Genomic DNA, 26007 nt, shown 5'->3' with positions numbered 1-26007 from the left:
TGAAGCCTTGGTGAAAACTGGGTATTCTTAACTTTCGTTGTCATTATATGTTCCAATACATATGAAAGTTCTTTTCTGAGCAGTTGCCATTCTAGTTGGTTTGTTAACACACAAGAAGTCATTGAGTATATCATGGTTTGAACCCATTGAGGCCACACATCCAAGTGAAGGGCACTTCTCCATAAACACAGAGAACATGCTGAGTTCCAGTCCCCCCAAACTGCTCCTCCTTGCCCCCCATCACATACTGTTCTGTAGGGCTCCTGGACCCAGGAACAGCTTTTCAGGAGATCGGTGCACTGTAGCAGGAAGTGGACTGAGAAAGCTATGTTGAGTCTGTGAAACATTTCCTGTGGTTCTTTGGATCTGAGCCACTGACTGGCATACGGAGATCCCAGTACAACGGTAGATTCATTGCACCCACATTCTACATGCACGTAATGGAAGAAGTTGTATTTCTGAGAAAACACATCTTAAGACGAGGGTGTAAGAGTACAACACGGCTCCAGAAAGGAACTGAAAGGGATTGTATAGAAGCTGTGGAAGAAGTCACTTCAGTACTTCTTGACTAGTCTTTTGAATCTACATGCTTCAAAATGGGAGGGTGGGCACTTTGTTCAGAATTGTTTTTAGAAATCCCTTGTGCCTACAACGGCTGTGGGGCAAGCTGAAGCTAAGTTGACAAAGCTTTCCTCCTCTGCATGTCAGGAAAAGTCTTCAGTCTGCTAAATTTCTGCTTGATATGCAGCTGTTAAAGACATAGGTGCTTGAATAGACAAAAAGAACCAAGAGCCTTAAGTGGGTGTGTGACTAATAAGGCAATAGTTTCAATAGAAATATTATTATTTCAGAAAAAAAATATGTTTGATCTCTGTTCTTAATTTTCTGTCACAGAAAATCTAAAATGTGAGTAGATCATGTACTACTGCAATATGACAGAAAATATTCAATTTTGGGGTGGTTTTTTTGCAAACATATCCAACACTTTACTCTTTATTCACTGGTGACCTAAGCTTCTTGCTATTGAAGATGAACGCTTCTATGAAATGTTCAACTCCTATGCTTAAAGGCATGGATATTCTGATCCCTGTCAACTTAGTCCAATAATTCATTTGGGGGCCACATTGGTTTTTAAATTTCAGTAAGTGCCTCTTCAAGTGCAATAAGACTTTTCTACTTCTAGATATCATGATAGGCACTAGTGACTTCTGTTATACCACCTTATTTTTAGAACAGAGAAATAGTCAAGATATTTTTAAATAATAAAGAAGAGGAGGAGTTTGGATTTATACCCTCCCCCTTTCTCCCCTGTAAGGAGACTCAAAGGGGCTTACAATCATCTTTCCCCTCGTCCCCACAACAAACACCCTGTGAGGTGGGTGGAGCTGAGAGAGCTTTGAACAGGGGTAGGGAACCTGCAGCTCTCCAGATGTTCAGGAACTACAATTCCCATCAGCCTCTACCAGCATGGCCAATTGGCCATGCTGACAGAGGCTGATGGGAATTGTAGTTCCTGAACATCTGGAGAGCTGCAGGTTCCCTACCCCTGGCTTTGAAGAACTGTGACTAGCCCAAGGTCACCCAGCTGGCGTATATTGGAGTGCACAGGCTAATCTAGTTCCCTAGATAAGCCTCCACAGCTCAAGTGCCAGGGCAAGGAATCAAACCCAGTTCCCAGATTAGAGTGCACATGCTCTTAACCACTACGCCACTGCTACCCCTATATATACAAAATAAAATATAGGAAAACAAAGAAGAAACACACATGTTTAACGAACATATTTATATTTATTAACACCTGAAACATTTTACATTTTCATTTTAGTAGATTTATTTACAGGTCAGGTCAGACTTTCTTTTCTGTACTATTAAAAATTTCATTTAGGCAAAAGTGTCCATTCTGTGCATTCTTCTGGTGGTTAACACTGGTAATTCAGCGATCCTTACAATTTGTGCAGCTTTAATTGGTTTCTGTTCAGGAAAGCGTTGAGATTTCTTCTATGTATTTTAGTTTATTTTGGTCCATCTATTATTATCCTTAAAATAGTCTTCTAATTGCTGCATTTTTCTCCCCAAGAGGAACAATGACTAGCATTGGAGAGCAAAGTAGTAAGAGGAGGGGGATTACATTATATAGTACCATCTCAAACCTCTTACTGCTCACATGTGTGTGTGTATATATAGTGTGTGTATACCTGTGATTGATGGAGAAAAGCTCCTTGTGATTCATAGCAGCTGCTCAACTTTCATCAGTCATTTCTGCTAATAGTAAAATAGGGCTTCTTAATTGTGGGCTCATGAATCGTAACGTTCTGATGATCAGAAAATACATTGACGCTTCAGATATGTTTAGGTTTTAGTAACACCTTTACATTGCGAAGGGTAAAGAATGACGAATTGAACATAGCATGTGTGGCCCTCTTTTAAAAAAAATGTTTTGTTGTGCTTGCGTGTTTTTTACTAATGCAGACTGTTTTTGTTACTGCACAGGTTCTGTTCACGCCACTTCAATTGCAGCCTCCCGGGTGGAACAGGCATTATCTGAAGTCGCCTCTTCCTTGCAGAGTAGCACTCCCAAGCAGGGTCCTTTGCATCCTTGGATGACTCTAGCCCAAATCTGGCTTCATGCAGGTAAATGAGGACAGGCCCTGTTTCCTATACCTGCTCATTAGCTGCAAGATTCTGTGTTCATTTCATTCAGAAGGCCAGAATGTGTTGCATGTCAGAGCTTTCTAAGGACAGAATGTGGCATTTTGTTACATTCCAAGATAAGAACATTGAATGTTTAATTTACAGACGCAATGGTCAAGGGGAAGATGGCATTTAAAACTTACGAGGTGTACTTTTTCACCCTTCCCAGCCACTTCTCAGGTTGTGTTAAGTCACAGACATTTAAAAGTGTTTCATTGGTAATTAAGTCTGACAGTGTTTTGCTGAACTTTAATCTGGCATTATAATGGAAATGCGTAATTGGGGAAGGTGAGTAATTCAAACAGTAAACTTTATGCAAAAAGATAACCTTTAAAAACTTTTTTCCCCTGCAGATTGGAAATGGGGGCAACTGTACTATATTTCTTGAAGGTTTTAATAGAGGTGCATCAGTGTTTATTTCAGTAGGGTGGAAGAGGCTTTGGTTAGATTTCTCATTCAAGAGTGGGGAAACTGAGAATCTAGGATGTTTGGTCACAGATGAGTCACTCATTCATGTATGTTGTCAGGACCTGTAAAGTGCTCATTCAGTAAAAGATAATGCTTGCTTTTTGACACATCAGGTAAACATCACTGAGATTGAAAACAAGCAAAAATCCTACAAGATGTATTGTCAAAAGCTTTCTCGGCCAGATTCAACTGGCTGTGTGGCCATGGTCTGGTAGATCTTGTTCCTAACATTTTCCCTTCATCTGTGTCTGGCATCTTCAGAGGTGTATTACAGAGAGAAGTCTGATACGCACTGTGTCTAGTGAGAAGGGAATGTTTAGTGGGGTATATATTGTCCATGTCCCAGGGTGGGGAACCAGTCAGTAAGAGTTTGAGTAGAACTTGCTATGCAAAGGTGTGGTTGACTGCATTGTATTGGGGGTGGGGTTTTTCAGTCCATTTACATTCGCATTTGCATTCCCTGTAAACAGTATTCACTAATATAGCCTGGAAAACCCACAACAACAGCCTACAAGATGTGTATGTTCCTACATTATTTCATTTTAAACCTGCAGAATGAAGGCTCGCATGTTCTACTATTTATTTGCATAAAAGAGAGTTTACATAGAGAAAATGAGGGAGGAGGGAGGACATTCTAGACTCATTCTGTGAAGTGGAACAGTCTTATGATAGGAGGAGCACTCATACATTCCATTCATTACCTGCAGTCTGACCTGATTCAGCCTAGCTTCAGGCACAGGGTTTCTGTTCATCTCATTTAGCTCAGGAAGCTCTTTGGGGTGTGATTATTTTAAAAGATTTATCTTCTTTCTACCGATGTGGTTAAAAGTACATAGATTAGTATCACAGAGCTTTGGGTTATAATTCTGTGAAGGTCCCTCGGAGGGTCTGGGCGAATCAATATCTCTTGGCCTCATCTACCTCAGAGGGTGGTTGTGAAGATGAAAGGAGACTGTGTACATTCCTTGGAGCATGGTAGGAGGAGGAAAGCATTTAAAAAGGGGGAAATAATTATGCTACAGGCACTGCTAACTCTGGAGACGAATGAGAGGATTTGCTCCCAAGCCCTTTTGCCTAAGTAATCTATTTTCTTGGTTGGTAAATTGATGGTAAATGTGTCTGATGTTTTTAAAAATCTCTAACTGATTGCCAGTTTAAAAAGTCAGTAGCTATTTGGGAGGGTGGGAAGGCCAGAGAATCATGCTCATCTATTAAGACGCATTCTGTAAGATCCTACAGTACATTTTAAAATATCATTATATCTAGAAAGAGAGCGTAGCACTGTAAATCAGCACGCTCATTCCAGCCATATATGGCAGAATTTTTCAACTCAAATCTAGTTGGAAAAGCAAGGATTTGCATCTTTGGACATAAGGGAAATCCTGGGGGAGAGGAAGACAGGCTCCAAACCTGAACTCGGTCTTGACACTGAAAACATAAAGCCGCACAATATGACTTTGCAGCTGTCTCCCATTATTCATGGGCAACTAGTGGTGGAAAGTTACCCTTTCTTTCCTGAATGCATTTTCCTGCAGGAAAAATGAATTCTTGGTACAATAAGCAGAGGCATAGAACTTGCTTATCCAGAAGAGACTTGCAGGGTGGGGTGGCAGTTAAGATGGACACAAGTATCTACTTAACATTTCATTTGTGCATGAAATGGATTTCCCAGCATCTCGTCTCCAGAGTTAGCAGGGCCTGTAGCATCTTCAGAAGATGCTGTAGATCATTTGTAGGAATGAATGGAGAGCCTGCAAGGACTTGCAGGGGTATCTGATTGTTTCCTCCCCCACTATTTCCTCTTTCCCTTCCTTGAAAGCCCCCAATGTGGCATAGTGGTTAAGAGCAGGTGAACTGTAATCTAGAGGACAGGGTTTGATTCCCTACTCCTCCACATGAGTGGCAGAGTCTTATCTGGGAAACCAGATTTGTTTCCCCTCTCCTACATTCCTGCTGTGTGACCTTGGGCTAGTCACAGTTCTTAAGAACTTTCTTAGCCCCACCTACCTCACAAGGTGTCTGTAGTGGGGAGAGGAAGGGAAAGAAGCTTGTAAGCCCCATTAAATTTCCTTACAGGAGAGAAAAGAGGGTATAAATTCACGCTCTTCGTCTTTATAGCCCTCTTTCCTTTTCCAGTTTCCTCATTTCCTTCCCTCCAGTCTACCTTTATCTGACCCCCTGTCTTCAGATTTCCTTCCTTCACTCTCCAGGGCAGCCTCTACCCTGGAAACTGATGGCCCACTTGTGTGGTGCCAACCGCCGAATCCCAATGAGCAGTGCCAGATACTGGGTTCAGCCAGGTTGCATGGTGAAGGCCACTGAGTTGTGCCCAGTAGCGTGATGGAGAACTATCTTTAGAGCAGGGGCTGCAGCTGAATAGTAGTGAGTCATCAGGTATTTGCTACAAGGTCTGGGTGAGTTGTTCATCACATCTGTTGAGTGCTGCCAGGCCTGGCTCCAGTGAGTCCTCCCACAAGGGCAGGATGGAAGAGAGCAGGGGTAGACTTGGAAGCCAAACCAGGCCTCAAAAGGGCTCTGCCCCTTCCTCTTGCCTTTTTAAAGACAGAAACCAAGAGTTGAGGGCTGATACTGTTATTGTGGTTGCCTGGCAACCCCTAAATGGCCACTGTGGGCATTAGTTTCTTGAGGATACAGGGATGCTGCTTTTTTTAAAGGTATTTTAACACTATATTTTTTAGATGTCAAATTTTTCTGCAAACCTGGGGCTTTTCTTGGGTTTGTAGAAAGATCTGTCTTGTCTGGTTGTGGCTCTAGTCATCTGCAGATGGGGCCTTGCTGAGAATTACTATATTGACAAACATTTATTAGTATTGTTTGACATTTGATTTTCTGTTATATTTTACAATTTGCATTCATATTTATAAATTGCACAACAGTTTTTTTCAAAAAAAATTTACAGCTTCAGAGTTAGAAAACATAAACATATTAATTCTTAAAAGTATCAGTTGGATCCGTTAACCTACCTATTCAACATCATGGTACTTTTTCCTTTATAATCGATATCTATATAATGTGCCTAAATTATAGATGAAGGTAAATACAGTGCATTCTTATGACAAAACTGCAAAAGGTATTATTGTCATTATGATTTCAAAGCAGTGGTAAATAATGTAATTGCTGAGGACAGAGAATGGAGACGAATTCTGCTGCAGTCTGATTCACACAGCAAATAGGGGAGTGCTGCCGGTTCTTCACTCACCCACTATTACATTTGGCTTGGGATTTAGGTAGTGTTGAGTATAGTCAAATGAAAGGTGATACAAATGTAGTAGTGCAGTAATAGAGTCATTTTTATACTTATTATACATTTTATATTTATTATACTTATTATACATTTATATTATATTATACATACATACATTATTATACATATTATACTTATTATACTTATTATACATTATACATTTAACAGCCCAATGGGGGGGGGATCACCTATGGAAGTGGCGCGGGGTTGTGCCAGAGGATTTGCCCTCTCCAAGGCCCTTACCCCACGGAGGGGCAAATCCGCCAGCAGGTGACCACCGCAGCCCTCCAGTACTCCTGCACCTCTTTTGACATATGGGGGCATTTCAGAGGCGAGGCCCAGGGCTTGAGTGTAAGTACATAGAGCCCAAAAGAGGGCTCTTTGGTGGCAGGGAAGCTTTTTTATTTTCTGCCTTCCTGAGCCACCAAGAAGCCCCCTTGGAGGCAATGCCATGGCGGGCGCTGCTTCCCACCGCCGGGGGCTCTGGATTGGGATGCCTGTCTACCATGTTTTATTTGGGTTTTAAAACATGTTAGCTTGAACATCTTTTAGCAATGCACGGTGCGCAGCCTGTGTCAGTCCTACCTTTTTAATGGCTAGCTGAGCGTCAAGGGGAGCAATCATAACATCTACCTTAATGTATAATTTATCAGTCAAAAGGTTCTATTTAGCAAACGCCATCAGTTGTTCTTTGTTTAAAATAGCGTTTAAACACTTCATATCCCGAAGAGGAAAGTCGTGCTAGGAAGATTGTTCCACCTCAGAGCTGCCTTATTGTTTAAAATGCATTAGCATTTAATATTGCATCACAGTTATAATTTAAGTATTTTAGAAAAACAAAAGACTACGCAAGTGAAAGTCTATGGGGACGGCAACCTTGTGAAGTGTGTTATTCAGAGTGTTTTCATGACTGATTGGGATTTGAATTTACATCTCATCAGTACTCTAACCACTGCACCACAAGGCCTTTCATCCTAAGAGCACTTCTCTGGAAGTCAGCCCCACTGAATAAAATTGGCACTTCTAATTAGATGCCCTTGGAACTGAACTCAATGCACTTTGAATCCTCTTGTTCCAAGATCATGTTTGGGAGGGGAGGAGGGGATCTGTGGCTTGTGTACTTTCAACCCAAATTGGGCACCAAACCAAGTGGTTCTGTTTTTCTAGCTGTTGAAGGGAATTGGCAAAACAGGAGGATTGGTTGAACCCCTTGAGTGGCTGACCAATAATGATAACTAGATTGTATTCTGTTTATCCCTGTAAAATAGAACAAGACACGTTTGTATTGATCTTTGCACAGACCATGGTGTTTTTTTCAGATCGTTTTTAGACAAAGATATAATGAAAGTCAGAAAGGGGAACTTTTAATTGGGTAAAAACGTGTTAATCTGTCTTCCTGACAGCTGAAGTATACATAGGAATCGGGAAGCCTGCAGAAGCCACAGCATGTACTCAGGAAGCTGCTAACCTCTTTCCAATGTCCCACAACGTTCTTTACATGCGAGGTCAAGTGGCAGAACTTCGGGGAAACATTGATGAAGCCAAACGTTGGTACGAAGAGGCCTTATCCATCAGTCCCACACATGTCAAAAGTATGCAGAGATTGGTAAGTTCATATATCTCCCTGTCACTGGAAGTATAAATGCTTGGATTGAGCAGAAAGAAGTGACCTTCAGTACGAGAACATGGAGGCTCGAGTAACTGGGCTTCAGTTATAGGGAAGAAAAAGGTTGCCTATGACTGTCTTCTAGAGAGATGGAGGGGGCAAACTAATGTGAAAGAAAACGTTTCAAAGAAGTCCCATAATGCAATCTCAGGTCCAAGGTAGTTTGGAAATCTGGAAAAACTACCAGCTATACCACGCTTACCACTTTGAGTTCCACAGAGGAAGGGTGGGATAAAGATGTAGTGAGGTTAAACATTGCATGATATTTTTGAGAATTTCCATGACACTCTGTGCTTAACATCTCCTTTAAGGCCACATAGGTGCCGACTCACTAGCGATACCTGCCATGGGGTCATGTACATCACTAATCCGTAATGGACTATGATAACCAGTACCTCATGATTGCTGCCCTCACTCTAATATTCCCCAGGTCACCCTTCCTATTTGGCAGAAGTACCTTGTAACCCTCCAGCCAACTGCCATACAAGATACCTTGGTCCTTGCACAAAAAGTTCCCCACAAGTAGAAAACTAGCTCAGTAAGGAATGGAGTGGACTAAAATCATGGAATCACAGAATCATGGATTTTGGAATGGGCCATGCATTCCACCTCAGCCCCCTGCTCAATGCACTATCAGCCTAAAACATAGAATCATAGATTAATAGAGTCACAGAGTTGGAAGAGACCCCAAGGGCCATCAAGTCCAACCCCCTGCAATGCAGGAACCCACATCCCTGACAAGTCAAGGGATTTGGAGCACTTCCCCTGAGGAAGGCTTTCTTTCAAGTTCGGTCTTATTGGTTTAGAGAAAATAGAGTGGGTAGGGAGGAACATGAGAGGTTTATAAAATTATGGGATAGATAATGTGGATTGAGGCAACTTTTTCTTTCTCTCCCAGAATACCAGAACCTGGAGATACACATTGGATAGCTGATTCAGGACAGATGAGTAGGGAGTTGTGCTTTACAGAAGTGGAGTTTATTGGTGGCACTAGTTTAGTATGTATAAGCAAGAATTAGACAGATTTATAAAGACTGGTCCTTCAGTGGCTATTAGCAACAATGACTGAATAGAAACCTCCATGTTGAGAGGCAGTAATCTTCTGAATAGATAATATCAAACAAAATGGGACAAAATGAGGGGGTGGGGAGGCTTCAGCCTCTGAGCCCTGCTTATAGACCTTCTGGGGGCATCTGTTATTGGCCACTGTGTAAAATTGGATGCTGGAGTAAACAGACTACTGGACAGCTACTCTTACATTTTTGGGAAGGGTATGTTGAGAAAGAAGAAAGAGTTGCATCCTCCATTTGCCTCCACATGTAACTGTTGTATTATGCTTTCCATTAATTAGGGATTGGGGAAGTAACATCTTTCTTAAAAAAAACATTTGGAGATATTTGTTTCCTTGTCCAGTTTCCCCCAAGATCTGCAAAGGAACCTGACTAAAGGGGTGTTTTTTTTCTCCAACCTGGAAGAAACTTGAGGAAGAAACTAGAGGAAACTAGAGGAATAGAGGTGGTGTTTGCAATTTCTTCCATGAGAGTCAGGGGTTTTGTGGTGTGGAACCTTCAGTGGAGGTGTTGTGGTCCCTCTGCAACTCAGATGCCCAGAGGACCATTTCTCACTATACAAACCTGTGCATCAGCTCCAGTATTCTCAGCAGTTCCTCCATTTTGTCCCTTTCTGCAGACCTATTAGAACTGCCACTACATCATTACGTTCATATGGTGGAGGCACTTGCTTTGTGGCATGAAACTTCCTAAGGAATTCAAGAAGGCATGTTCCTTTCTAGTCTTCAGGAGAGTTTGAATGACTCAGTTAAGCAAGAGAACTTTGGAGAGTAGATATGGACAACTGGTTTTGTCCAGATTGTTTGATATTATCTGTTTTTGCTGTGCGACTTTTGGACCTGCATTATAAGTCACTTTTGGTAGCTTTTTGGAAGAAAGGAAAAGAGAAGAGTGTTGAGTGACTATACATTACTGTTACTTTAAAAAGGGAAGATGCAGGGGAGGGGCCTTTGTACATGCAGACCTTCCTTGTCGAGAGTGGGTCAGACCTGTCAATAGACAGGAGATCCATTCACCTTATCTTTGGTCCTGAGCTGTTGAAAGTGGTATGTGTGAATCAGATTGCAGACGTGTGGCTTGTCTGCCTTCCGATCTTTCCAGCGAGTGGTCAACAATTCAATCAGCAATCGTGACCTTAATGGTGGTGTTAATGTTTTAAATATCAGAGGTCTTAGCTGAAAAACTGATTTGGATAACTGATAGAAATAATCCTTTCCTGTATTCAAAAGCCTTTAATGCATTCCTCTTGTTAGAAATAAACGGATGGTCCCCCCCTCCCCCCAGTTCAATTACGTTGCTAGACATCAATCTGCAGTTTGGAAAAGTATGTATTACTGAACATTGCACACCCAGGGATAGGTGAATTATAACTCTCCTTGAAAACTGCAAAGCTCTGAAGTTCTCCACCTCTCTCCTGCTGTGCAAATTGTTGTTTGCACTGCAATAATTGTGGAAAGCATTATTTCCAAATTAAATCGAGAAAATGCAGCAGAAACATGTAATCATTTAAAAGCAGAGGTCTGTCCAAATTGTTGGTTGTCAAAGGGAAGTTTTCAATAAGTATAAATGAGCTATGATTTATTTTTCTGTACTATTATGCAAACCTGGGATGTCACTCTTCTCATTGGAAGGAGTATATTCCAACAAAATGAGATAGTTTGCTGTGCAGAATTATTCTGGGGTATGTCTACACTTTAAGATGCATCTTTGAGTCTTTCCAGGTGAAGGTCCCGTCACTTGCTTTATTCTATTAAAATTTAACTAGTAAGATTTACCGGTATGTTCTTATTTAAATAGTAAGACATGTTCTTAAGAACCACCCCTCTGAATTTAACTAGTTCTCCTTAGAGTCTAGCATCCAGTTTCCCATTCTGGCCATCCAGATACACAGTGAGGCCACATGCAAGGTAAAGACGCTAAAATATACCTCTGATATTGTCTCCAGCAACTGATATTCAGATGTATACTACATCCAATGTGAAACCCCTGCCTATACTGCCTATACTGCAGTCAAGGTCTGCTCACGACCTGAGTTTGATCCCGACAGAAGTCAGTTTCAGGCAACTGACTCAATGTTGACTCTGCTTTCCATCCTTCCAAAGAAGGAAAATTAGTACCCACCTTGTTGGGGGCAAAGTGTAGATTACTGGAGAGATCAGTGGCAAAACTACTCTGTAAATAGTCTGCCTAGTAAATATTGTGATGTGGCATCACAAAATGGGTCAGTAATGATCTGGTGCTTGCAGAGGGAACTACTTTTACTTTGACCTCCAAAGAGGTTACTTTTAGCCATCATGGTTAATAGTCATTAATTGACATCCTTCATGAATCTAACTCCCTTTAAAATGCACCTAAGCCAAAGGTTGTCAGCAGTGTTACATACTTTCTTTGTAATAGATATCGATAGCCTGTATTTTAGGAAGTGTTTTCTAGGATTTCCTGAGAGTACTGCAATCTTCGAATTAAAAATTTTAAATAGCATTCTGAAAGCCAACAAGGCAGGGCGGGGATCTGAGTCTGAACTCTGCTTGAGAGAGAAGAAATAGATGCAAAAGTCCAGCCTATTCAATATATGCAGACACCGGTTTGCTTACTAGTCAAGTTACTGCTGATATATGGGACAAGACTGCTATTGTTTTCTATATTATATCAACATAACTGTAATTTAGGTCAATTTATAACTGTTTAATATTTTCTTAAGCTTGTGTTTATTAAATATCATCTGTTTGGTAGTTAACCAGTCAAGAATTTTAGTTAATTAAATTTAGTTAAATTATTTTCAAGCTATTTCGTGAAGAAAACGAACTAAACAAATACCAGTCTTTTCAAAGTCCTAAATAATTTTTGCAATATTTTTGATGTTCTTAAAGTCACAAATCACTGCATTTTTGGTTAATTTCACTAAATTTTATTTAAAATTTATTTTGAAATTAAAATTGTATTTCTTTGCTTAAAATATATTTGTTTTAAAAAACCTGATTCTAATCACCAAACCGTTTTCCTAAATAGCAAAAACAAACATCAGAACCAATTTGTTGGATAAACCAGGAAAAAACCCCAGTATGTTACAATCCAAGTGCTAATTTAATTAAAAGCTAAAAAGATGTACTTTTACGGTTTCTTGCGAATCAAAAGTAAGTCACTTCGTCACTGATTTACTTTCAGTCCTTTTACTGAAATGTATGATGTCTAGATATTTTCAACATTATGATGAAAAGAATTGAAAAGTGATTCATGTGTGAGTCTTTTTTATTTTTTTAATAAAGTAATTTAGGGAAAAGGTATCTGCCATTTGATTCAGCCATTATTTCCTGTTGTAATGTCCACACCCATGTTTGTTTTCATGCAGCTTTCAATAAAGCTCTTGCAAGTATCTTCCTCTATCACGTTTTCAACAATTCAGAATATCTTTACGAAGCCAGGTTCTTGCCACTATGGTCACAGTCGCCCTACTTCTTATCTCTTTGCACTGGTTTGCTATCTGTGTCAGCCACAAGCTTCTGGGTTGTTTGTTTGTTTGTCTTTTCCGGTTTCTCTGAGCACGCACCCCATTTCTAGTCCACCATTTTTCACAAAGTGATATATTATCTCCCTGTTTATCCCTTTCACCCACTGCTGTTGGTATCACAGGATACTCTGGCTATGCCTTTTTCCTAGCAACCACCCTCTCTATTTTTCAGACTGTTTCTCTGTCTTCCAAGTCGTTTCTCAAGATCTACTTGTTTAATAAATCTAAATTCACGTCACCCTGCCATCTTTCCTTATCCCTACAGTTCACTGTCCATCCTTGACCTCACTCATCTCTGTCTCTGTCTGAAAAAGAAAAAAAAAACCCACTCTTGTCATTTCATTAGGTGTGAGATTTAAAGGCCACGGAATGCAAGAGTTACAGTCTGTGATATTTCTATGCAAGAGATCTTCAAGACCAAAAGCCTTTTATCAGGATCAGCCAGAATGACAGGAAAATGGGGTGCAAGTTTTTGAGTTCTCCAGAACTCTCCGTCTGGCTGTATAGAACAGACAGGTCCCCCAGAAATGTGAGAGAAGAGGGAAAATGTGGTGGTAATTATATTAACAGTACTGAAGATCAATTTGATATTATAAAGGCAGTTATTTAACTCCTGGTTTTTATCATGTGAATGGGAGGCTGGCCTTCCCCCTTGTTCTTCTTTCCAGAAGGCCAGAAGTACAATCTGATACCAGCTCTACTATCCCTTCTTTTGATTTGGATTCTCCTGGCCTTCTACATGTATTGAGGGCAAGTGGCCTGAAATAGCTTTCTTTTTGACTCCGCCCCATTTTGTTTATTTGTTTGTTTGTTTTTGACATCTAGCTTGAAAAAGATGGAGAACTCAAAAACCTACATTCTATTTTTTGTGTCTTTTGGCTGGTCGATACATGCTCTCTCTCTCTCTCTCTCTCTCTCTCTCTCTCTCTCTCTCTCTCTCTCTCTCTCCCCTTTTTTGCCTAGATCCCATGATACTTGGACACAATGATCATAGATCATTCTCTTGCTCTGTTCCTCCTAGCAGTCCTTTCTGGTCTCAGGAAAATAGATTCCTGGGGTCACAGAGTCTATATGAACTGGATGGACTGCATAGTAAAGGGGAAACAAGCGGTGATCAGGCAGGTGGCAGACAACAGGTGGGCCAGGCAAGCAGCAGGCTGGGCAAGCAGGCGGGGGCTAGTGAGTGGGGTGCAGAGGGGGAAGTGCAGGGGGGGGAAGGGGTGGCCAAATGCAACCCCCATATGACCCTCACAAGTGGCATCTGGGGCATTGGCCCACTCTGCCCCCCCCCCCCCAGGTATGCCACTGACTGCTGGCAGCTCCTGAAGATACCTCTCGGTGCAATTTGATCCCAATTAAGTACAGGGTGTAGTGGGCATTTTTGGTCTGATAGCTTAAGAGTTCAGCTCATTGATTCTTTAATAGGTCAGGAGGGGTGCAAAAGCTATGTATGAGGCTTTTGGTTTAATATACTCTTTGGAGACTCACATCCAAAAAGCCAATATTTGTATTCTCTGCCAATTGCAGAATGCCCTCCCTAAGCCAAGTTACACCCTTCTGAGGCCAGCAACTTCAATAGAAGGGTCTGCTTAGGACAGTGATGGCGAACCTATGGCATGGGTTCTAGAGGTGGCACTAGGAGCCCTCTCTGTGGGCACGCTCATACAGAGTTCGTCATGCGGGGGGTGGAAAATCACCCCCCCACACACACAAATGCAACCCCCACATGACCCTCACAAGTGGCATCTGGGGCATTGGCCCACTCTGCACCCCCCCCCTCCCAGGGCTGGCCTGGGCCACTGAGCATGACATGCGCGCACTGCGGTGAGGAAGGAGGACTCAGCTGACGGGCCTGGTGCCTGTGCTCCGGGTGGCTGCTGCCCGAGGGGGGGGCACAGAGGAGACAGAGATGCTAGAGTGGCACAGAGCGGTGCGCGCTGGACTTGCTGGAGGCTAGAGCAGGCTAGCCCCTGCTCGAGCAGGTGAGGTGGAGGAAGAGGGAACCAACCGTTTTTTTCTAAACTAAAACCTCAGCATTCAGGTTAAATTGCCGGGTTGGCATTTTGCGAAAAATAAGTGCGGTTTGGGTTGCAATTTTGGGCACTCGGTCTCAAAAAGGTTTGCCAACACTGGCTTAGGATGACATTGTCAGTCATCAAAAATAGCCCCACCTAAAGCCTTTTGCCATTTGAGAGGGAGGGGGGAGTTCTGTGTGAGCTTAATAGTCTAGTTTTACTTGCAAAGCGCCTTCTCTGTAACTCCTCTCTGCTGGAAGATTCTGCTGACCAATGAAATAGATTGTCAAGGACCATCTGAGTGGGGGGAGGGAGTAACCAGTATATATTTTTTAAAAAAACCTTACTGTAGCTTGACTAATAAATGGGCACATTATGTGTCTTTAGCTTGATAATATATTTGTGCCCATAAAACCGTGTTTAATTCAGTGAGTGGCACTCCAATCCAAGGTTTCTTAAAGCAATTTAATGTTGTGATATTTTATGTGGAGGTGATCTGTCTACTTTACCGTGAAATTAGGAATGAAGATGTGAAGCTGAATGAGATGAAGATGTATTGCTGTTAACCAACATAAACCCTAAAGACTGGATAAGCTGCAGGTTTACTTAAATAGCAGTTAATCAAAAGTATAATTTTCTTAGCTGGCTACACCTGTGCTTCTTTTCCTGTAGACAAACTGTAATATTTGCATAGACCTTCAAAAGCTTCATCATTCATCTTCTTTGAATCGGGTAGTCTGTCATCCTCACGGTGTTTATGAGCTACTGTGCTACAGGAGGCCAGAAAATTGGCTTCTTCATACCTTTTAATGTCTATTAAGGTCTTGCTCCTGATGCTTAAATAACCTAGACTACCTGGATCTTAGAACTTGAAAGATAAGGAGGGTTGTACTTGAGTGGGAGGCCACCAAGAAATATCTAGGATTTTATGTAGAGGAAGGCAATGCCCAATCACTTGTGCTCATCTCTTGCCTTGAACAGCGCACAGTTGGGGTTACCATGGGTCACTTCTGATTCGATGGCATTTAATGATGACCAGATGCTTCAACCTGTTTATGTGAAAAGGATGACAACAAAGAAGACAGCTTTTGTCAGTGAACATATGGAGCTTCCTTATATCAAGTCAGACCATTGGTCAGTCTAGTCAAAGTACTGACTACACAGGCTGACCTCCTCCCCCTGTGGTGGAATGTAGGGTATGAAATGGCTCTTTCCTAGTCATGTTCTCCAAGAAAGTTACTCAGTTACTTTCACAAGGCTTCTTAAAGATTTTCCTTTGTAAGAGGGCTTTCGGAGAATGATCTTGGCTCTTCCTTTCAAATATATTAATTTACATTAACATAAAATATAATTATTATTTGGATTGAGGTTCTTTTGGCTTTAGGGTTGGATCCCGTGCAAGTTTCCCCGCTCTTCCCACTTCTCCTCCCCCCCTGCCACAGAGGCCATTGCTAACACTTGGAAAGTTTATTCCTGGGACCCTGGGCCCACATGAACTAACAGCCATGCAGGTTGGGAGCCTGCAGAGAGGGAAGGAGGTAAAATCACTTTCTTTGTTCTGTCATTGGATTTCTGCTGGCAGAAGGGCAGAAAAAAAATTAATCTCCTTCTCCCTCCCCATTGCAGACTTCAGATTTACCAAATTTATAAAACAAGAGAATTTATTCTATTTTAATCTAAATCTGCATGGCTGTTAGTCCACATGAGTTTTGTGACCCCAGGAATAGAGTTTGGAATGGGGTACTTGGGGAAGGACCAAGCGGGAAAAATCCACAACTTTCAGCACTTTCAACTGACAGGAGGATGATGAAGAGGAGGAGTTTGGATTTATCTCTCCCCCCCCCCCCCCCCGGTTCTCCTGTAAGAAGACTCAAAGGGGCTTACTATCTCCTTCCCGCCTCTCAACAACAAACACCCTGTGAGGTGGGTGGGGCTGAGAGAGCTCCAAAGAACTGTGACTAGCCCAAGGTCACCTTACTGGCATGTGTTGGAGCGCACAAGCTAATTTGGTTCCCCAGATAAGCCTCCGCAGCTCAAGTGGCAGAGCGGAAAATCAACCCTGGTTTCCAGATTAGAGTGCACCTGCTCTTAACCACTACACCACGTTGGCTCTCTGTCATCTGCATTGTTTTTATTTCTGTGAGGCTTCTTTGTAGGATAGAATACCCTTGTATTTTGTACATGTAAGAGTAATGCTGTTTTTAACCAATCAAGTTAATGACAGTTTGCTTCTCTTGTTTCATTTCTTTTAAATTCTAAGATTATTTAATTATCAGAATGCAGTTTATTTGTCTCAGAGGTAGATTTGTTTCTAATTTGCTTGATCTACTGAGTCCTAGGGTCCCCCAGTATCTGTAAAGTTTACAAAGCAAGAAAACTTATTCTGTTTTTAAGCTTAAATTTGATTGTTTTGGTACTTTTTTAACAGCTAGTCATGTTTATAAAAAATCAGGATAAACATTTTTTTGCAAAAATATTCAAAATGCGATAACAGTAAACGGAATTGTGTTGAGTGATCCTACATATGCTGTATTCACTTAGAGCATTAAAAGTGCCTTCTGGAATCAGAGCAAGGTCAAATCTGGTCCAGCGTACTTTGTAGCTAGAATTAGGATCCACTGCAAATTGGCTGGCTGCCTTCCACCTTTGGCCTGTCCATAGTTTATGGTACTGCAGTGCTTTGGAAAGCATGGATTGTTAGAGAAGCATCCCAAAGGACAGGTCAAAATGCTGTCACTGTCTTTTGAAAGATGGATTTGTGTCATTGTTTAGGCTGCCAAAGTAATTAAGAGAACTGGACTGAGCAACTACTGTGATGAAGGGCGGAACTGATTAAAGGAAGGGCCACATTTCTTCGTATAAAACATTTGACCTAGAAGAAAAGCCTTTCCATATACATCCATACTAGATATTGCAACTGGGCAAAGCAGGCAGTTGGCAAACCAGGAAGATCAGAATACCATAAAGATCCTTTTAACCCTACAAACGAGTTAAAAGCTTAAAGTTGAGCAACTTGACATCCTCTTTGGAGAGATGGTAAAAGGATTAATGTAGTGCAAAGCGCACAAAGTTTCACACTTTGAAAAATGTGTTTATGTGCAACTAAACAATAATAGCACAAAAACCAATGAATCATTTCTCAAGGGGTGGCATGCAAGGGAGGGGGAGGGGTGCCATCGAAGGGGAGGGAGTGAGGAGAGGGAAGGGAGTGAGAGGTGGCATGCAAGGGAGGGGATGGAGGGGTGCCATGCAAGGGGAGGGGAGGGGAGGGAGGGAGGAGTGGCATGCAAGGGAAGGGGAGGAGGGAGGGAGGGTAGCATGCAAGGGAGGGGAGGGAGGGGTGCCATGCAAGGAGAGGGAAGGGAGAGAGGGATGGCATGCAAGGAACGGGAGGGAGGGGTGGCATGCAAGGGGAAGGGGGTGCCATGCAAAGGGAGGAAAGGGAGAGAGGGATGGCATGCAAGGAAGAGGAGGGAGGGAGGAGGAGGTTCTTGGTTTTTAAATGATAATTATATGGTCTGTTTTTATCTGGTAATTGTTAATATTTTTAATAAAGCTGTGCTTCTCATATGTAGTTTTATATAAGGTTCTGTTGTTTATATGCTCAACGAAAAGCTGGTATATTTCATCAGGACAGCGGATAGGCTACATGGAGGCTGAGGTAGGTCTCAAGGCTCTTTTGGCATTTTAAGTACCATCATCCTTTTTTAAAAACTAGTTTTCATGGTGGCAGAGAAATATTGATATAAGCGAAGACGAAACATTGTGTGCATTGGAGGGGAGCTAGCTATGTGATCCTAAACAGTTACAGCCTAAGATCACTGGCTTCAGCCAATGCTGTTTAGAATAGTCCTCAGAGTTTTATAGCACTGCATTAAGTATTAAAGGTTCAATATTAAAGGTTTTTTAAAGTCTTATTAAGAGTGACATTATTTTTGTAAAGGTAGTCATAGAAATTAGATGAAGCATTAGTCAGTCTAGTTGGCAATCTATGCCCGTGAATAATCATGTTACTTAAACTGCCATGAGTCATGAGAATATCATCTTGTCACCAAATAAATAGAAGTGGAAGTGAAAATAGTACTTCTTGACATTACTTTTATGACATTACTTTTATGGGCAACTTACTTTATGAAAATATTTCAAAATTTAACAGCGGTACAAAGAGACTATGACTCAGTTACGCAAATGGCCTACACATGTATGAACCCCAGCATTTGGAGCATATCTCCATCAACAGCACACACGCGCGCGCACACACACACACACACACACACACACACACGTATCTGAATAAAATTGAGGGACCACTGTCTGTATGTATATATCAAGGTCGAGAGTAAGGTGGTAGCACTTCACTATGATAATGGGAAGGTTCCCAGAAATAAACTTGGCCAAAAATAGAATCAAAAACTAAACCTTTATCTAGAAAAATAGATCAAGAAAAACACAAGGCACTCAGAGGTGCATGCATACACCTACATACAGCAAAACTTAACCCTAGATAACCTGGTAGCAAATACAGTAGAAGACAGAGTCAGGATACAGGATGATGTTGACAGGCTGGAAAACTAATAAAACTAAAATTAATTTCAATGAAGATAAATGTAAAGTTCTGCATTTAGGTAGGAAAAATCAGATGCACCCTGGTAGGATGGGGGAGACTTGTCTTGGCAGTAATATGTACACAAAGTATCTAGGGGTTTTAGTAGACCGTATACTAAATATGAGTAAGCAGTGTGATGTGGTAGCTAAAAAGGCAAATGCAGTTTGGGACTGTATTAACATACGTAGAGTATCCAGTTAATTCAAATTGATGGTATCACTTTGCTTTGGTTACACTTCATCTGGATTATTGTGTTCAGTTTGCAACACCACAATTTTAGAAGGATATAGACAAGCTAGAATGTGCCCAGAGAGGGGCAATGAAGATAGTGATAGGTCTGGAGACCACGTCCTATAAGGAGAGTTCAAAAGAGCTAGGTATATTTAACCCAGAGAGGGAACAACTGTGGTGTGATGTTATAATCAAGTACTTGAAGAGCTGTCATATAGAGGATTGTGCAGAGTTGTTTTCTCTTGCCCCAGAAGGTCAGGCCAGAACTTCCTGACAGAGTGGGCTTCCTCAGGAGATGATGGGCACTCCTCCTTTGGAGGTTTTTAAGCAGAGGCTAGGTGGCCATCTGACAGCAATGCTAGTTCTGTGAATTTAGGAAAATTGAGAGAGGGACAACAGGAATGGTTGCATCCGAGCTTGGCTCTCTTACATCCCCAGGGCAATGCCAATCACCACTTTGGAATCAGGAAGCGATTTTCCAGATTGGCCAGGGATCCTGGAGGTTTTTTGCCACCTTCTGGCCATGGAGCAGGGGTCGCCAACAAAGAGCGTTTTGCAACAGAAGGAAGTACGTAATTTGATTCCCTAGAGGTGTGTTTGAGAAGTGGAAATTAACAAAGGAGGACTGGAAACTTGATAATATCTAGAATGATGCAGCTGCATATATGTGATGTACTGGAGGTTGAAAGCAAAGTGAAAAGGCAGGAACAGACATGCAAAGCAAACAGTAGCATAATGAACACATGCACTGAGCTCAAACGGTATTCCACTGTCTGCTTCAGTGAATGAATTAAAAGCCGAATTGCATATAATTGAGCTGGTTTATTGTGTAGATATTAAATAATAATACTTTAAAAGTAGGGTTGGGCATTTGACTTATCAAAAACCAGTGTGGTCAACTTGCCAGTTAAATATTGACTAAGTGTTTTTTTAAATAAAGTATTAACTTTATTAGAGCAAAAAGATAGAGATAATTTAATCTTCCAACAGTGCTGATAGTTGTACACATTACAAAAACAAATCATTGTGGAATAAAAATGAAATTTTCTTTCAATAATTATGGTGAACTATAACTTTTCACTATATCTGGTACAGTAATTCACTTTGACTTTGTTCTGGAACTTCAAGGTATGTCTGTGTTTAAAAAAATATAAAAATAAAGCAAATTAGAAGTATTTGTTTTTTAAAAGTCAGTTTTGTTTCAAAGGTAAGCTGCCATTTATGAAGTGACACTAGGCTTCACGGAATATTCAACGATATTTTATGATCAGATTGTAAGCAATCAGTTTACTGGTCAGCTAACAATAGAAGAAGAAGAAGAAGAAGAAGAAGAGTTTGGATTTATATCCCCCCTTTCTCTCCTGTAGGAGACTCAAAGGGGCTTACAATCTCCTTGCCCTTCCCCCCTCACAACAAACACCCTGTGAGGTAGGTGGGGCTGAGAGAGCTCCGAGAAGCTGTGATTAGCCCAAGGTCACCCAGCTGGCATGTGTGGGAGTGCACAGGCTAATCTGAATTCCCCAGATAAGCCTCCACAGCTCAAGTGGCAGAGCTGGGAATCAAACCTGGTTCCTCCAGATTAGATACATGAGCTCTTAACCACCTACGCCACTGCTGCTCAATACTGGATGAGTCCGTTGATAAGCATGCCGACTTTATTTTAAAGCTTGTTCCGTTTCTATATTGCGTTATTGCTTTAAGAAGCCAGTTTGTATTGGAAACTTCGCATTTCAGATTGAAATACTTCAAAACACTGAGACACTTTCAGTTATTATTTGATTAATCTTTGAAGTCAGTTAATTTATAACTAAATGTTAAGAACCAGGGATTTGGGGTACATTTCACATGTTATTTTTTTTCACTATGTGAGAAGAAACTCTGTTCTGCCCCCATCCCAGTGATTTAATACCGTGTTTCTCCGAAAACAAGACAGTGTCTTATATTAATTTTTGCTCCCAAAGATGCGCTATGTCTTATTTTCAGGGGATTTCTTATTTTTCCGCTCCACAGCTGCATGCTCCGGTGTTCTGTTCGACGGGCATGCTTCCAAACAAAAAAAAAAGCAACGTCTTACTTTCGGGGGATGTTCTATATTTAGCACTTCAGCAAAACCTCTACTACGTCTTATTCTCAGGGGATGTCTTATTTTCGGAGAAACGGTAAAATCCACTTAATTGCAGTTTATAGTTTGCTATTGAATCAGAAGTCACAGTTTGAAGCTGGTTTCGAATCCTGTTTTGTTTGGGAAGCATAAACCATAGCTTTCTGTTTTGGAGATACAGGCAACTATATGTTTATGTGAAACCAAAGGCATGATTGACTCCAGTTGCGCAAGAGAAAGAGCACAGAGCTTGTTCTGTTAGCGCCAAACCATGGTTTGGTAGTGCTAGCTGCCAATGCCATTTACTGCAATTTTTTGCCTCCTAAAGTTTCATGTGCCTGCCTCACTTTTGTCCTGTCATTCCTCCAAGGAGATAATAAGTTTTGCCTCCTTCCATTATCAGCAGTGTCTGTGGCCGTATTCTGAAGCTTAAGTAAAACATGCTGGTGATTTAGCTGCAGCTGCTGGCTGAAACAAAATCATTTGAGTTCTTTAAAGATACACTTTGTGTAAATATGTTTAGCCCACTTAAAGTACATTCTGTCTGTTCAGAAAGACAAACAGAATGGGAAATGTCATCTCTGTGGGGACTTTCTCAGTTTGTTCTGTGTAAAGAGGCATTCAGGTAGTAATTAATTTGGATTTATATTTACAGAGGTAAATAATGTATGTTTATGCTTGCAATTCTTATCGTTCGTGGCTCTGTTTGCTGTTTCAGAGCAGTTGGTTCTCTTTGCTGTAGTGGGGAATAGAAGGAATCCTCAGTGGACTCATGTCTCATGCTTCTATTTCCTAAAGCTTGAAGGCATTTTGAAAGCTTGTCTTTCCCATGTTTAGTAAACCCTTTCCTCTTTGCGAAATGATAGGCCACCAGAATTTTACATTGTTCTTTGAGGAGTGTCTTCATTCTATCTCAAAGGGTCACCTAACGATTGGTTTTGCCTAGCACAAAATGGAAAATGTGCGTTTCAAGTGGCAAGCTAGACATAATGGGGAGGATCCATGTGTACATGGATTTGGATTTGGGGTTTGTTTGTTTAAGAAAAACAGGGCATACAACCAAGGAAGGTACCTCCTCTGTTTGCCTGTTCTCCACCTCCTGTTGTACTTTGCTATATTCTGTCACTTATTCTGTCACTCTCAGCTCAGCTTCAAAAATCAAAGTTAACTAGGCTGTACAGAACATGCTGAAAGCACCAAAATACAGCAAAGTAAGCAGAAGGAAGGATAAGAGTTTAGCTCCCCTTCCTTACATGATGCTTATATTATACATCAGGCAATAATGATACAAGTGGGTACTAAAATACATTCTGCCTATTGATAAAAATAAATGGAGTAGGTACTGCCATCTTTGTGTCGTGATTAGTTTGGTCTGATAATGGCACATGTATACCACTCATACATACAGTGAAACCTGCAGTCCCTTTTTAAAAACACATTGTAGTGGTCTGCACAACATGAAGTGCCTACGTTTGTAAAATCACTTGTATGAATTTGAGAAGCTTATTGAATTGCATGTTTAGGCTTCATCTCACATTGCTATTTCCTGTTAAAGTTCTGTGATGAAGGCATTCCTGGAGTAATGTAGTCCATTTTCACTAAACTAGAAATGAGAAATTGGGCCTAGAGTAAAGGTGAAGGTGCAACCCTGTGCAACCACCAATTCATTGCTGTGTTGAGGTCACATCACAATGTTTTCTAGGCAGACTTTGTTCATGGGGTTGGTTTGCCACTGTCTTCCCCAGTTGTCTATCCCCAGCAATCTGGGTACTCATTTATTGACCTTGGATGGATGGAAGGCTGAGTCGATCTTGAGCAGGCGGCCTGAAACTGACTTCCATCAGGATCGAACTCAGGATGTGAGCAGAGCTTTTTACTTCAGCGCTGTGGCTTACCAGTCTGTGCCACGGAGTTCAGTGAACAGTGCCCAGCAATATATAAATGGGGCATCTTCATCTGTTTTACGGCATAAGGCTGAGGGTTATAAATGTTTCAATTTACTTAAAGCAGAAGTTTGTATGAGTAGGTCTTTAAAAACGTACAGGTTCATACATATTTATAAGCCAAAATAGGGTTAGATTTGAATGTCTAGGGCCGTGGTGGCGAACCTTTGGCACTCCAGATGTTATGGACTACAATTCCCATCAGCCCCTGCCAGCATGGCCAATTGGTCATGCTGGCAGGGGCAGATGGGAATTGTAGTCCATAACATCTGGAGTGCCACAGGTTCGCCACCACTGGTCTAGGGTAGATGCTTCACAATACCATTGTGCTTCACAGACTATGGGCTTTTGCTACCCTACTTTGCCCTTTCTTCAGCCGTTCCTTTTCCTCCATGGAGCAAAATTTGTCAAGCATACACAGTCAATCCGTCTTTCTCATAAGCTGAAGTTTGCAGACACTCTCACACAGAATGGACCAATAATGCAAAAATTCTGCTGTCCAAGGAGACCATTTCCTAGGCAGATCAGTGAGGATTCGTTAGTGCATCTGTTGTTTTTATTTTGGGCCATTCCTGTTGGATTTGTGATGGCCATTTCTCCTTCTCTGCTTTCTGCCCTTTACAGGCTGTAATCCTTCACCAGCTTGGAAGGTATAGCTTGGCTGAAAAGATCCTGAGAGATGCAGTCCAGGTGAATTCAACCGCCCATGAGGTTTGGAACGGCCTTGGAGTGGTTCTGCAGGCTCAAGGTAATGACGACGCAGCCACGGAGTGTTTCCTGACAGCGCTGGAACTTGAAGCCAGCAGCCCCGTGGTTCCTTTTACCATCATCCCCCGAGTCCTCTGAAAGGCTAGCCTGGCAAACTGATGATTCATCGTGCTTCCGCTGATTGTGAGAATGTTAAGAAGCGTTCGGCGTAAAGCTGTCCCCCAGACTGCAAGAAGCAGATCTTCAGGCTGAGACGTCATGCAACCAAGCAGGCAAAAATGGTTCATTACTGCGGGGATTCCAACATGTGGAAATGGTGTGGTTTGTTAATGTTAGCGTGAAGAAAAATGACTAACCAAAAAGGGAAAATGAATACACACAGCAAACCACCACTTGTGTATTGCCTACATCTTTGCCCCCATTGTAGTTTTAAGACCTGACGCTATTGTTCAAATGGGTATTGTGCCATATTTTGTTTGGTGACATCTGAGTGTTATGTAAAACTCTAAATAGAACTGAACACCAAATGTTAGAATAATAGAATTCAAGTTAAAATTCAGTGGCGCAACAGCCTATTTTTAGCCAAGCCTGTTAAAAGACCTGTTCTCCTCTCGTCTCTCAACCTCTCTGGGCCCAAAATTGAAAATGTGAAGTTTGCTGTTTCCATCTCTACCGTAATCCAGGCCAGGGAATGAACTGAAAGGTTTATGTTTTCAGTTGTTTATACCTGTGATGTGTAGCTGGTTATTACCTTTATTTAGAAGAAAGATGTGAACAAGAATATTTATATTTTACCAATGTATGCCTGTTTAAAAAAAAAGAAAGAAAATATTAGTTATTTAAGTTTAACTTTTTTATGTGAATTCAGAGTTTATTTATCAACGGAAATATGTAAAAAGATGCTTCAGATGGAATATTTACCGACATTCCTTAGGCATTATACACCCAGTTGACTCAATGAGAAGATTATGTTAATAATAAAATAATTTTTGAATGGATATGGTGCCTGCCCGCTCTTTTAATAGGTGAATGGAGGATTGATCAAAAATGGGCATCTCAGCTGCTGACAAAGCCATCTTGTTGACCTGGCTCATTTTGAATGCCTAATATTTAAGTGAATGTTCAGAAAACCATCTCATTTGAACTCACTGGTCTGTCTGTGAAGCCACCTATCACAGGTCAGCCTTTCCACACAGCCGGGTCACAAGTGAAGCGAAAGGCGGAAAGTAAGCGAAAGGCGGAAAGGCATGTTATACATGCACAGGCTTCCTTGTGTGTAAATTGATCCACAGATGCAATAAGAACAACACGCTTCGCGTGGTTTTCTATTTTAAGAGGAAAAGCACTGAAGGTGAAGAAATTAATATATTGCCTAAATGCAGAAAAGGTGCCCCTAATCAAAGGGATATTTTCCCCATGACCAGGGAACTTTTAAAAGCCCTTTGCCTCTTCCATACTCTCTCTCTCCTCATGGCATAGGAATGAATTAGGAGTGGAACAGTTTTCCTGAGCGAGAGGGGTGTCAGCCAACCTCATCTTTGCTTCTCAGAGTCAGGGCAGAGTTGAGGTCTTTCCTATTTACACAAAAGGTGGTTCTACCATTTTGGTGTGGGGAGCGGGCACAAGATTGATGATCAAAAGGGCTCTTTGGTGTTACTTGAGCAGAGCTTCCGGTACTGGAAAGTTTGAGGCCATATTTGTGGCCTTTAGGGAGTCTTCCACTCTAAATCTCAAG

At 41.4% G+C, this 26007-nt stretch overlaps 1 protein-coding gene across 4 annotated transcripts in view; it reads left to right on the top strand.

Annotated features, from left to right (window-relative positions):
- The window catches only part of TTC7B (tetratricopeptide repeat domain 7B), a 130878-nt gene extending 105608 nt beyond the window's left edge, over positions 1-25270 (top strand). For all 4 annotated transcript variants that reach the window (XM_048485191.1, XM_048485192.1, XM_048485190.1 and 1 more), the window contains 3 exons: positions 2491-2631; positions 7828-8030; positions 24189-25270. In XM_048485191.1, coding sequence (XP_048341148.1) covers positions 2491-2631; positions 7828-8030; positions 24189-24410 — 566 coding nt within the window. In that variant the 3' untranslated portion in view covers positions 24411-25270. The remainder of the gene's footprint in view (positions 1-2490; positions 2632-7827; positions 8031-24188) is intronic.
- The last annotated feature ends 737 nt before the right edge of the window (positions 25271-26007 follow it).

Source organism: Sphaerodactylus townsendi, linkage group LG02 (assembly GCF_021028975.2).
Source record: "Sphaerodactylus townsendi isolate TG3544 linkage group LG02, MPM_Stown_v2.3, whole genome shotgun sequence".
Taxonomy (NCBI): domain Eukaryota; kingdom Metazoa; phylum Chordata; class Lepidosauria; order Squamata; family Sphaerodactylidae; genus Sphaerodactylus; species Sphaerodactylus townsendi.
This window is presented reverse-complemented; position numbering and strand designations above follow the sequence as displayed.